Source organism: Pyrus communis, chromosome 14 (assembly GCF_041283825.1).
Source record: "Pyrus communis isolate YQ-2024b chromosome 14, ASM4128382v1, whole genome shotgun sequence".
NCBI lineage: Eukaryota > Viridiplantae > Streptophyta > Magnoliopsida > Rosales > Rosaceae > Pyrus > Pyrus communis.
Window position 1 is genome coordinate 9,635,401 of NC_142578.1, and position 13,047 is coordinate 9,648,447.

At 36.0% G+C, this 13,047-nt stretch overlaps 2 protein-coding genes across 3 annotated transcripts; both read right to left on the reverse strand.

Annotated features, from left to right (window-relative positions):
- Positions 1-66: 66 nt before the first annotated feature.
- Positions 67-4,950, reverse strand: LOC137712261 (myosin heavy chain-like protein). Of its 2 annotated transcripts, none has more exons than XM_088684302.1 (3): positions 4,717-4,950; positions 3,060-3,238; positions 67-2,634 (listed from the first exon to the last, which is right to left on the reverse strand). In XM_088684302.1, exons 2-3 carry the CDS (start codon positions 3,148-3,150, stop codon positions 227-229), a joined length of 2,499 nt encoding a protein of 832 aa, XP_088540428.1. In that variant the 5' UTR covers positions 3,151-3,238; positions 4,717-4,950; the 3' UTR covers positions 67-226. The 2 variants fall into 2 exon arrangements, with proteins under 2 accessions (XP_088540428.1, XP_088540429.1); XM_088684303.1 differs by lacking the exon at positions 4,717-4,950 and adding an exon at positions 3,316-3,382.
- A 1,888-nt stretch (positions 4,951-6,838) lies between these two features.
- Positions 6,839-11,200, reverse strand: LOC137712694 (uncharacterized). Its single transcript, XM_068451826.2, has 8 exons — positions 10,850-11,200; positions 9,575-10,748; positions 9,390-9,455; positions 8,642-8,786; positions 8,324-8,542; positions 7,628-7,847; positions 7,313-7,508; positions 6,839-7,122 (listed from the first exon to the last, which is right to left on the reverse strand). The coding sequence occupies exons 2-8, from the start codon at positions 10,729-10,731 to the stop codon at positions 7,008-7,010; spliced, it is 2,118 nt and encodes a 705-aa protein (XP_068307927.2). The 5' UTR covers positions 10,732-10,748; positions 10,850-11,200; the 3' UTR covers positions 6,839-7,007.
- Between the last annotated feature and the right edge of the window lie 1,847 nt (positions 11,201-13,047).

Here is a 13,047-nt window from a genome sequence, read left to right on the forward strand (position 1 = left end):
TTACATTTATGTAGTCTTAGCATTTCTTTTCATTTTTAATTACCTAAAAAACGATGCAAAATTATATTTACGTGTATACACCCCAGGAATTTAATGTATATCATGGATGATGAAATGCCCTTTTGAGCAACACATCACTTGTCCTATACAAAAAGAAAGAAGAAATAATCGAAAAGAGTCTATAATGTGAAACAAACTTTATCAAATCAATGGCCATAACAGAGGTCTAAATTGCAATCCTGCCTCTGGCAGCTGTTGCAGCTGACCTCTTTGACACTGCTTCCTTCAGATCATCGTAGCGACTCCGGTGATGATCGATCAACACGCAGAGCTGCCGTATGGCCTCCCTCTTCTCCTCCCCAAGACTCAGCAAGTCTTCATCCTTGTCCTTTACTTCTTTCTCAAGATTTGCCACCTGACTCTCTAGTTGGCTTAACCCTTTAACTAAGTTCAGCCTCTCCCCAGCTTCCTTGCCCACGGACGCTTCCAACTTCCAAACTTTTTCTCTCAACACACTCTCCTGCTCTTCCTTTTCATTCATTTGTGTGGTTAAGAAATCTACATTGTGCTTTAAACGTTTGATCTCGCCAGCATTCTCGCTAACCCAAGTTTTTGCGGACTCAAGCTCCTCCGTCATTTTCACAATCCGATTTTCAAAGTTCTTGTGTCCCTCCTCAAATTTAAGCATCACTAAGTCCAATTCAAGCAGTGTACTTTTTGCTATTTTCGATATTTGCTTCAACTTTGTGTCCGGATCTTGATACGTTGCTAGCTTTTCTTTAAGATCTTCGTTTTCTTTCTCGTACATCTCTTTGAACTTCTTGTGGCTTTCCTTGTTTTCATTGTGTATTTGTTCTGCTACCCTGATTCTCTGATATAAGAGGCGCACGCTATCTTCAAGATTGATTCTATACTTCTCTGCCAATTCTTCCAGCTTCCTTTCAACAAATCGTACATTTAACTTGGATTCCGAAAACCAAATTTTAGCTTGTTTATGCTCCTTGTTGAACTTCTTGATAGTTTCTTCATGTTCCTTAATAATCTTCTGCTGATCGGAAATCTTGACTGTCAAGTTATGGTTTTGATTTTCCTTCTCACTCAGTATTTCCAAATACTTTTGGTTCTCTCTCTCAATCCGGCCAATCGTGTCTGTCAAGTTATCGTTTCGATTTTCCATTTCAGTCAGTTTGTTCAAATAGTGCTTGTTTTGTATCTCAATCTGCAAATCCAACTGGCCTTTCTGAGCCTGCAAGGAATCCATTTCTTGTTTCAAATTGCTTACCTGCGTCGTGAATTTCATAAGTTGAGCAGAAGCTTCAATATTTCCATTCTCGCATTCTTCACGAAGAGCGTAAATCTCATCCCCTCTCTCAGTCAACGTTCCCTCCAACCCAAAAATTCTAGAAATGAGAATCTCATTTTCTTGTCTCAACCTGTTGTTCTCATGGTTTCTGTTTTTAATCTGCTTTTCCAAATTCTTCTTTTTATTGCGTAGAGAGTTCACTTCTGATTCCAAGTCCTTCACCTTCGCGAGAAAATATTCTTTTTCTTCCGTCATTTTCTTCTCAACTGTGTCCCTTTTTGTTAACTCGTGTTTTAGATTTTCCATTTGTTGCAGATGCTTGGAGATTTCTTTGTTCTTCTTATCCAGTTGCGTTTCTAATTCAGTTTTTTGCTGGCGAATGATCTTCAATTCCTTCTGCATTGCATTGACCTGCTCGCTTAAGCCCTTGACTTGCGCTAGTGATTCATTCTTTTTACTCACCATCTTTTTCTCCAGTTCACCTTTTTGCAAACACAACGAATCAACTTCCTGTTGCATATTTTCGGCTCGTGTCATCAATTCTGAAATTTTTGATACTGAGCTCTCCTCATTTCCCTTGAGTTTGTTCTTGAGATCAGATATTTCATCATCTCTTTCTTTTAAAACTAACTCAAGTTCCAAAATGCGCGCATGTAATCCAATATTTTTATCTCCTAGCTGTTTAGCTTCAGCAGATTTACCTTCCTTCCATGCTTCCAAATCTCGTTTCTGGCTGCACAAGGATTCCAACTCCATTTTAAAACCAGTTAACTGTCCCTCCAACTCTTTTACTCGAGCTGACGAATGATTCCCATGAGCCTCGTGAGCTTCGACAAGAGCTGAAGGTTCCTTTACTTTTTCATCAACTTCATCCTTCAAATCATTGTCTACAATCTCTGCTTGTTTTAGTTTTCTCAATGCTGCCAAATATTCTGAATTTATTGCTTCCTTTTCTCCATTTCCAGATACCGACTTTCGCTTTAGATCACCAGAGCCTTCCGAATGTTCATTTTTGAGTTCATGCTTGATGCTGTTAGATCTTTCCAATCTGGCATTGTTACCTTCAATGTCTTCTGAAGAATAGTATTCGGAATCTGAGCTGGAGGGAGACATGGAAAAACCTTTTCGCTCTTTCTTGCCACGAACGATTCTCCCAGACTCTCCTACAAGATGATCATACAAAGCATATAGTGACTGGTACTGTTCGTAAAAGTTCTCAATGAGCGCAACAAGTTCTGACTCTTTCTTCAAATCTTTACGGTTTCCATCTTTCTTCCCTAGGTCTTCGTTTTTTATAAGCTTGAAGATCCTCGTCACATTATTTTCAATTTCTGCAGATAACACAAATTCTCTAAGAAAAATAACTCTAACATCAAATGAAGTGGCAACGGTAAAGAATAACATATTACCGCAAAATATTTAGGGTAACAATTTTTAATGGTTTCCTTGGGCAACAAGCAAAATGACATAAATTTATATGCTAGAATGCAGTTTTGGAAATTTACAAAAGAACTGATGCCATACATTTGAACAAGAAATACTAACAATTAACAAGGCTTGCAAGATCACATAAGCACAAAAAGAAGACAATCAATTTTATAAATTGTACTCAGCTATTGATCCTTTTCATGGTATTGCAGAAACTGAAATTTATGAATGCCATGAAAATAAAGGCTATTGTTTCAAGATTCACCGATCGAATGAGTGACTGGCATTTTAATCGAAGATCAAGGGTTGAGAGGAGAGAAATTTGGACCTGTTTTAGTCCTCTTCAGCTGCTCAGTTTTTTCAGGATCAACATGATTGTTAAAGGACTTAGCTATCTCCCTCCAGCGATGCTTTATCATCTCGATTTTGAATATTTCAGTAAATACTCATAAATCACCACACATAAACACAAGCCTGCATTCGTCTTGAGCGAGGCATATCGAAGACCTGAAAATCAAACAAGAACAAGATTAACAAGAAATAAAAAATCTCATCAAGTCAAAAAGGGAAAGAAAAATTCATACTCCGTATCGAAAATCCAAGAAATAGAATTCTCTTGCAAAAAGTGTACGTTGTGATTAGAAAGTAAGACTGACAGAGAAATATTTATGAATAATTATTTCATTACCATGACAAGCATTCTATCGGTTGGCGATTCGTCAAGTTTTCATTAGTTATTTCTTTTATTGAATGAAAGTTGTAGCATCAATTTCATCAAGTGGTGCCGGCAATCGTAATGAAAAGGTTGGACTGAAAATTTAGTAAGTAAAAAATAAACTAAAGACTAAAGACGGAAACAAGAATAAAATCACATTAAACTTTTCTTGACAATGTATATGCCCTAGTTTAAGATACATACAGAGATTTTCGGAGTAGAGCGCATTGGAAAACCTCACTGCTACTCAATTTTCTTCAACTTCGATTCCATCTTTAAATTGCAAAGTTGATTATTTAGGGCATAGGAGGTCCTTTATATCGTAAACCTAAATTCGAAGCGATTCAACAATCCAAAACTAGAAATCTATACTCAATTTTCTTCAACTTTGATACTTTTGCATTCAAACCTAAAATTGAAGCGATTAACCAATTCAAGTCTCAAAACCTATTGTCTAAGCTTGAAATTATCCTTCTATCCCCTGAAACAAGCAAAGTTGAAGGAAATTAGGTAGAAGTGAGATTTTCTCAACGCGTCTTCGTTTTGCAAAAAAAAAAAACATTATGTACATACATAAACCATAGAATGACATTTGAGAATAACCTTTACTAAAATGACATTTGAGAACAACCTTTACATTGCCCAACAAAAAACAAAGAAAGAAAGAAAGAGTTGCTCCTAAGGATTTGGCCACTAATTCAAGATCGCATTTCCCTTAATTTACATATAGAAAGGTGACCTCTTACCTAGCTATTGCCATACCAAAAGGGCTTAAACCCCTTTTTCATAAAGGCTTCAATTAAATGTAGGGTTGGTTGCTTACCACTTCCTACTTGCTCTTAAATTTGCCAAATTTTAAGTTTTTTTTTTTTTTTTTTTTTTTTTTCAAATTAGACTATGAGGAACCTTATTTGTTGATGTTACATTTCATTTGTTTTTATAAGACAAATGCTACGATAATTATACTAAATTTATCTGAATTACGTAAACAGAGAAAAACAATAAGTAAATGATGGAAACACATCAGAGAGAAATAAGAAATGGAATTTTTTTTCTTCTTCTTTTGAAATCTCCTATTTTATAAACAATTATTGGATCAATAAGGCGCAAGCTTTGATGTATTTGAATAATTGAATAATATTTCTTAGCTCATCTCAGAATGTAAAATAAAACTAAATAAAAAAATTTATGGAATTGGAACTAGTAAATCTTTAAAGCAAATCATGCAGTAAAAAAAAATTATCTTCAAGAATTTACCCAAAAAAATTACCTGCAAATCGAATGCCATTTTCACCAAGCCGATCAATTTTTATATGAGCTCAGATGATCCAAAAGAAATATTTGATTACAACTGGAGCAGAATTTAAGATCTTTTTTTCTCAAAAACCAAAAAATAAAGAAAAAGAAAAGCAGGATTTTGGGAGGTGAAACTTGAAAAAGGGAAATAACTGTAATTTCCTTGGTTTTCTTTACTGGTCATTCGGGTGTCCTGCCTACCTGGAGAACCAAAAATTGGCACTTCTGGTAATGGAAATACCTTTTGATTTTCTAAATATTACAATAATAAGCCAATGGAAATCAACGTCTCAGATTCGCGCTATCTCGGGAACAAAAAGAGCAAGATGCTAACACTTTGCATTATGAGGTACACGCAATGTTTAAAATATCGGTATTGGTGGAAATATTAATGTGTAAATTTGGAGAAATATCGGTAGATGTATTGAATATCAATATCGATATCGGTTGCCTTCAATGGAAATGAAGGAAATTTAAAATGAAATTTTAGGAGTTGTTAAATATTGGTTTAGACGAAATACAAGAGTTTCTCTGATATTTACATATGAGTCAGAAATATCGACGATATCTGCTGATTTTAGCCAGAACTTAAGAGTTTCTCTTATATGAGGTGACTTCACCCCCTATTTCCATATCTTTTCTCCATTTTTTAGATATTTCCATGAAAATATCGACCGTATCGAAGACCCTCTATTAATAGCATGCACGTAACTCTCATGTGTGAGTCGAAAATTGCATTTCTTCCCTTTATTTTGTTCACAGCCTCTCTTCTCCCTCCCCCTCTGCAACTATTTTCCACCGTCAGCACAAAGGCATAAAGAAAAATCCTAAATTAGCAAAACTCAAAGCCATTTCTATATTTAAATCTCAACTGTAACCTTATCTTGCTGCCTAAAAATCCTTTCTTCAACTTTTCTAAAATTCAAGTCATTTATTTATTTCTATCAGCAAAAAGAAATATATTTTTTGAATTTTAACGATAAAGACAAAATAAAGGATAGAGTGAATAGTATCAGGATTGACTTTTTAGTGTAAAAATGTGATTTTTCGTTAAAATGAACAGCACCAGGAGCTTTTTGTTAAATTCCCAAATTTATTCCTTGCGTCAAATGCCTTGATCAAAGACCTTAGCAAGAATTAAGTGCCAATTAAAAGAAAAAGAAAATTCCAGAAAAGGAGAATATCTGTTAAACCATCTTCAAACCAATGGTGAAAAATATCAAAGTTTAGTTCTGTATTTTCAACTATCCATCTATACGTATGAGGTTAGGCAGTTTTTTCTTTCAACAGTAAGGGGCCTATAATTCTCACCCCAAACTTTATAGTTTGTTCAACTTTTGTATTTGACTTTTTTTTTTTCTTTTTTTTTTTTTGGCTAATAATTTTGAATTAGTTTTTATATCATCTATCTTAATTTATTTTTACAGACATTAAAAACTTTTAAGGTAAATGAGTGTGTATTTGCAGTGTACAAGAGGAGTTTTAGTGTTGGATCTGATTTGGATTAATTAATAATATTATTTTGACTGCTTGATTATTTTATTATAAGAAATTAATTAAATTGAATTTGAGCTGTTGAATTAAAAAATGTAAATGGACACACCACACTGGATCAAAACCCAAGAAGCACGACAACCATAGAATGCCAATGGCGCATCATTATGGGCCGTAGAAAAGGGGTAAATAATTCATTTACTATTCAATTTTAATGTGGAGTGCATTTAATATTTTGTGGGGTGCTAATATAAAAAACCTTAAAAAATTTAAAAAATCAAATGTGTTTGGTAAAACAAATAAAAAGTGTTATTTAAAAAATAAAAATAAAAATTGCTGTTACCGACAATAGAAAAGCTACTAAGGCTGGGTTCGGTTTACAAAATTCAGAAAGTTACAAAGATACAATTGATGTTAATAATCCACGTGTTATACCATGAGCGAATAATGGAAGATCGCTTTTCTTCAAGTGCACAGATAACACCACAGCAGGAAAATTACCAAGGAGCTTGGAACACGAAAGGAATTGCAAACTATCCGGCCAAAGTAGAAAACAATGTGTGCAAGGGTATAGCCTAAGAACAATTACTTGTATCCCGAAATGAATTGCAAAATCTCAAGCCACGAGGACATATTTGTCTATTAAAACAAGTTTCGTTAGACATTACCATCGAGCATGGTTTCTCAAAATCAAGATGATCATTAGCCAAGCAATACAACACTTTTCTCTGTATTTACACAGTAGAGGAAACTACAAGGTGCAAAAACTTACTAGTCCTCATCAGAAGACACCTTTTGCCTCTTCCACTTGTAGGCAGCTTCCAATATCTTGAGATTTGTCGTCTGAGCTTCCTCCGGGAACATGTAATCAATATATTCCTCGTACCTGCCGAAGTCTCAACAAAGATCGGTTAACATATGGAAAACTAAATGAACTCACCAAATGGAACCAACACAAGAAGATCAAAGCTAAACTCCATTTCTCAGTATAAAAGATTCTCTACACCGAGATGAATAAATGAGAAACGAATATAAAAAGTTAAGAACATAAAATGACATGAGAGTTGATCACATACCCAGCAGGGCCGTCTTCAGTCATTATTGGCCTCCTCTTCTTCAGTTTCTTTGGAAGCTTAGATTGAACTAAGCTAACATCACCCAAATCTCCAAAGCTCGCCTCCATGTTCAACCACTCTTCGAGCAACATACCTCTTTCTTCCTTCAACTCAGGTGCTGAAGTTCTAAAGTAGTTAACAGCTTTCTCAAAAACCCCTGATGTACAGAGAGGGGAAAAAAAAAAAAAAAAAAAAAACAAGGGTGAGATATTTTCTACTGTAAAAGAATATAGATTAGCTAACTCTCAATTACTATTCTATCCATTAACTGCTTACTTCGAGCACGGAGAAGACATTGTTTCTTCTGTTCAAGAAGATAATCCTGGGCTTGGTCTTCGGCCATATCTGAATCCACACCATCTTCCACTATAGCAGATGCCTCAAATTTCGCATAACTGATCCACACCTTTAGGTGTTTTGTTCGGTCTAGGAGTCTCTTGTAAAGTTCTCTAGTTCTCTCAAATTCACCCTCTGATATTTCAAAGTCAATGTATGCCTGTTGTCAATTATCAATCAAATTAGTAACAAATGTTATGTTGTCATCTGAACCTGCACTGCATAAACTAGTAACATCAACCTTAGCCAACAAATTAATATTTTTCAAAGATTTTCTAGAACAGGGTCACAGTTGCTACGTTGAGAAGCTAGGAACATGTTCTCTGCATCAAAAACTAAGCTTTAGACACAAATCAATCAGTAGATAGGTTATAAAGGACAAAAAAAACTTCGATACAACTGAGAATAATAGGTATTTTGCAAGGTGTTGCTTCTGTTATTTCTTCCAATTCAAGTTTTGCAAGTCAAGAACTATAACTAGGCACTGGTGCAACTAACATCCATGACATATTATGTTATATGTAATGAAACATCATAGAAGAACATAAAAGTGCAAGAAAGATTAATATATTCCACAACTATCAAAATTCAAACAACAAAAGGTGTATTAGAAAGAAGGATGTCCCCATGTCTTACCTTCCACAACAACTCAGGCATGTCAAGTGATGGTTGGGCAATCGCAAGTTCAAAAAGCGACCTGGTTCGTTCTGTCTCACATAAAGATTGCTCTAACTCTGCATACTTGGTCCACGCATAACAATTTTCTGGGGACCACTCCAGATACTTTTCGTACAACTTCCGACATCGATCCATATTCCCAAGGTTCAGCTCGATCTCAATATACTTCTTAAATATCTGTTTTAAGGAAGCATATTATAAATATTAACTATACATTTTGACTTGTTGAATGGGCATTGTTAAAATGAGTATATGTATTTGCCAAATATACCTTACCTTATCTTTAGGTGCCTTGCCTATTGCATTGCCAAGGATCATTCGTGCACCCTTGAGATTCAGCTGCCGTATTTCAAACTGGGCAGCAAGGAGCCATATTTTTGCAAACGAAAACTTCTGGTGAGGAATCAGATTAAGGCACTCCCTGGAAAAATTTCTAGTATAGTGAGAAATCTGTTCAAAGTATTTAGGACGTGTCCATGTGCCAACTATGTCAAAGGTAACAAATGTAAACTTATACAGTGAACCTGTGTTTTAATTTGCACGAATATTTTCACCAAATAATGGCAATATGCATTGCAAAAACTCCAAATTGTAAACCATCAAATTAGTTGTGCAACAAAAAATGTCTAAAAAACTAACTACAACAAATCATGCCTTACAAAGAAAAAACTGAAAGCTCATCAGTCCACTGTCATGATAAACTAAAATGGTACATATAATATAAGAACACCAAAAATACAACTTTATACCCAAATTGCTCAAATAAAACATTGGTTTTCTACAGGTAATAGTTTTCAAGCATAACCTCATATACATTCAGTTATAAAAAATAAATAAAAAATTAGTCCCAGTGCACTATAGCAATTCATGTACCGAGAAAGCTGAACAAGATTTATTTTCAATTTTACACGTAAGTAGTCACGTATCATTATTGACTAGAATAGTAGTTAAGGTAAAATATGGCAAGAACAAAACAATCTTCAGGTACATTAACAAAACCATAGGCTAACAAAATGAGGCATACTTATACACATCTCGTGTACGCTCCATGTCTGAAGCATCAAGCTCCTCGTAGAGTGCATAGTTAATCCTAAAATTGCAAAAGAAACAAACAATCAGCAATAATTATTCAAACAAATGAAGCTACATCAAAGTCAAAGCATAAGCAGAGTCGCTAATTAACCGAGGCTTAGTATGTGTACCACATACCATAAATAAATGTATCGTTGCCAATATCGCTTCTCCTGAGCCGGAGGAACATTAGCAATTGCTCGCTCATAAACTTCTCTAATTCTATCCTTATTCCCTGCACTCTCTTCTAGCCTTATATAATCAAACCACGCATCATAATTAAGAGGGTTCTTCCGAACCTCATCCTCATACTGAAACCTCCTCTTTCCCACAATTGCATCCTCAATGCCTTGTCTATCTCCATACTGCTTCTCGAAACCCACAAACTTCTTATACAAGTCATCGGCCCTTCCTTTGGGAATATGATCAAGTGCAAACTTATAAATACACCTTGCTCGATCAGTTTCTTTGCACCGCTCTTCGAATTCAGCGAAAGCCACAAATAACTGCTCAGCCTCCTCGTCATCGGCTAGAATCTCCACTGCTCTCTCATACACATTTCTCGCCCTCGCAACCTCACCATTCTTCATCTCAAATTTGGCAAACCGAATCCACGCACCAACTTTTGGATGACATTGCACAAACCGCTCAAAAATTGCTCTAGCACGCTCCACTTCATTATAGCGAAGCTCAAACTTGATGAAGGAGAGCCAACCTTGCTGGTCCGGCATCCAATTCATCCACCTCTCGTATATCTGTCGAGCACCAGCCACATTCCCTATAATCTCTTCCATGTGAATGTACTTGTACCAGAGCTGGTCAACTCTGGGCAAGAGTGTGACCGCGCGGTCCCACACGTTTCTCGCATGGTTAATGAACTTGTTCTTCATCTCCACCTCAGCATACTTAAGCCACAGGGTGTGGTTCCGATAATCGACCTCAAGAGCACGCTCCCAAACAGAGCGAGCACGCTTGAAGTCCTTCTGGGACTCCTCCCATTGCGCATACTTGATCCATACACTGACATTCCACCTCACACGCCGGATTAGGTCCTCAAATTCCTTGCGCTTACGGAGGCGGTAATCAGCAAGCTCAGTGGGATCAGTGATCTTCTGTTTGGGAGGTCGGATTTCAGCCTCCTGACGCTCACGAGCCTCCCGAAGAATTTGCTCTGCGGTGATTTGTACAGGGGCTGGGGTTTTGTTCTTAACCCTAGTGGGTCGTGGGAGCTTGACCTCGGTGTCCTTTCGGGTTAGGAACCCTAGGGATGGGTCTGCATCCTTGTAGGAGCCCATGGCTAGGTTTTTCTCGCCTGGAAAAAAGTAATTTCAAAGTTTTAACATGGAATTACTGAAACTTGATATTTTAGAACAAACTGAAATCAGAGAATTTTATCACGGATTGAAGTTTTACCTGGATTTCGGAGAAGAAATCTCGCAGTTTCAGAGCGCGGGGTCGCCGGAGAGACGAGAGGGAATAGCCGTTAGGGTTTTGAAACTAGAGGAATTGGGAATTTAGGGTTTGGAAAATAGGGGGAATGGAGCGCTCGTAGAGGGGCTCGTGGAGGACCCGAAGGGGATTGGAGGAGATGCGCGCATAAAGTTTCGCTATTAGCATCACGGTTTGGTTTTTAATTCTTTTACCTCCGCTTTGGTGGGCAACGAGGTTAATGCTAGCTCAATCATAAGATATTCAGTTCGACACATAATTCGTAAAATTTTAGTTCGACTCTTTCAGGTATCAAATTTGAGACTGAATTTATATGTCATGGTCTACATCAGCTTTTCAGGATAAAATTATCTTTGTAACAAGAGGCATGTTTAAGGATTAAGGAGTTGCTAATTTATCTTCTAAACTTTTAACTTTAATTTTAACCGATTATTCTTCTAATTTATATAATTAGCCAGTTTTCCAGATGTTAGATTGTTGAGTTTTTTATCTAATTTTCTCTCTATTTTGATCACATGACAAATATTCAAGGGCAGTACAATAATTTAACCCTAATGTGGACATCATGTTACTTTTTTCTTCTTCTCTTCCCGCTTGTTGACTCCATATACTAGAAGCTACAAAGTATTGCCCTTGCACATAATTTACCAAAACAAAATTACGTTTTTGACCTAAAACAGTTGTCATGTATTGCCTGCATGACCAAGATAAAGAATTTCAAAATCTAGAGTTGAGAAAATTAGTTATTTATAAAATTTCAGAGAGTAATCTGCTAAAATTAAAGTTCCTAGTGAAAATTAACAACCCTATATAAGTTTGGGTACAAAAATTGTACCTAATAGAATCCACTTGGAAGAGAAAAACACATGCTACAAAGAAGGAAAAACAAAAAACAAAAATTGTACCTAATAGAATCCACTTGGAAGAGAAAAACTCATGCTACTTGGCCCTTGAGTAATATGCACATTTTTACTGGAGAAATACTATTCATACCATGTTTTTATACCACATTTCTATACCACTTTAAGTTGCATCTGATGTGGACAGCCACATCATTTGAAAAATTTGCAAAACCCAAGGAAATGAAGTAGAAAGACTCTTCATATACCACAATCATCATTTAATTAATTAGTTTTTCTTAATTATTAGTTTATTAAATAATGAACTAAATTTAAAAATCTGATTATTTCAAATGATGTGTCTGTCCAAATCAAATGTCATTTAAGGTGGTAAGAAAATGTGGTACAAAAACATGGTATGAATAGCATTACTCTTTTTACTAACCATTGACATTTATTGACAAATGGTAGTAAATCGATGGCAAAGTTGCAATTTGCATTGTAAATATCATTTGCTATGTGCTTGTCCATATTCTAGGCCAATATGACACACTCAAATTTGGAATGTCCACTTGCACATCCAATTAAGCTGTGTTGGTTGGTACCTGAGGTGACGAAGCCAAAAAATGCAGTAATGTGGAAATATGTGAATAAATTAAAACCTAAAAGTGACTATTACAAGAGTGTGTATGTGAACATGATTGAAACCATTTTACACGTGATGTCAGAGCATAAGAATAAGTTTAGTAAAAATGGTATATTAATTATATCGAACGAAGAAAACTCCTACATGTCAGCTTTTGTCAGAAATCCTCGTCATCACGTGAACTCTGCCCAAAATTTCAAATAACACACAACTTTGAAACTTCGCATAGTTGCAAGTCTAAAAACTCAAAGTGATAGTGCCAGATGAGTCTCTTTTAGCACATTTCATAGGGTTCAATTAGAAGCTTGGGAGACTCGAGCCATATTATACGCGATCACAATAGGCAAGCTCCGGACTCGGGGGCATGACCCATAATCCAGAAGTCCAATGCACCATCTGGCCTTCAAAAAGTTTATACAACCTAAGGGTTGTGAGTTATAATAGTGGGATCTACTCCGTTTTTTGGGATAACTGAAAGGGCAATCGAAATCATCCGAGGGTTGAATTTGAACTTTGACCTTGAATATGATTAGTACCATTCTGGACCAGCATACTAAGTCAAATACATTCTTTAGCACCGTGTGTCTAAGCAGGTCCAAAACCTTAAGAGGAATCCAGAACGTCATAAATATTTGAAAACGATAATGTATTCCAATTTACTCCAAACGACATGGTCT

What these genes read in the sequence shown, in the direction of transcription:
- LOC137712261 (XM_088684302.1), bottom strand. Translation starts at nt 3,150, where the DNA reads ATGATAAAGCATCGCTGGAGGGAGATAGCTAAGTCCTTTAACAATCAT. An exon ending in GCTGAAGAGGACTAAAACAG is followed by an intron (nt 2,635 to 3,059) that starts GTCCAAATTTCT and finishes TGTTATCTGCAG; the next exon opens with AAATTGAAAATAATGTGACG.
- LOC137712694 (XM_068451826.2), bottom strand. Translation starts at nt 10,731, where the DNA reads ATGGGCTCCTACAAGGATGCAGACCCATCCCTAGGGTTCCTAACCCGA. An exon ending in CAACGATACATTTATTTATG is followed by an intron (nt 9,456 to 9,574) that starts GTATGTGGTACA and finishes TTGCAATTTTAG; the next exon opens with GATTAACTATGCACTCTACG. An exon ending in GCAAGGCACCTAAAGATAAG is followed by an intron (nt 8,543 to 8,641) that starts GTAAGGTATATT and finishes TCCTTAAAACAG; the next exon opens with ATATTTAAGAAGTATATTGA.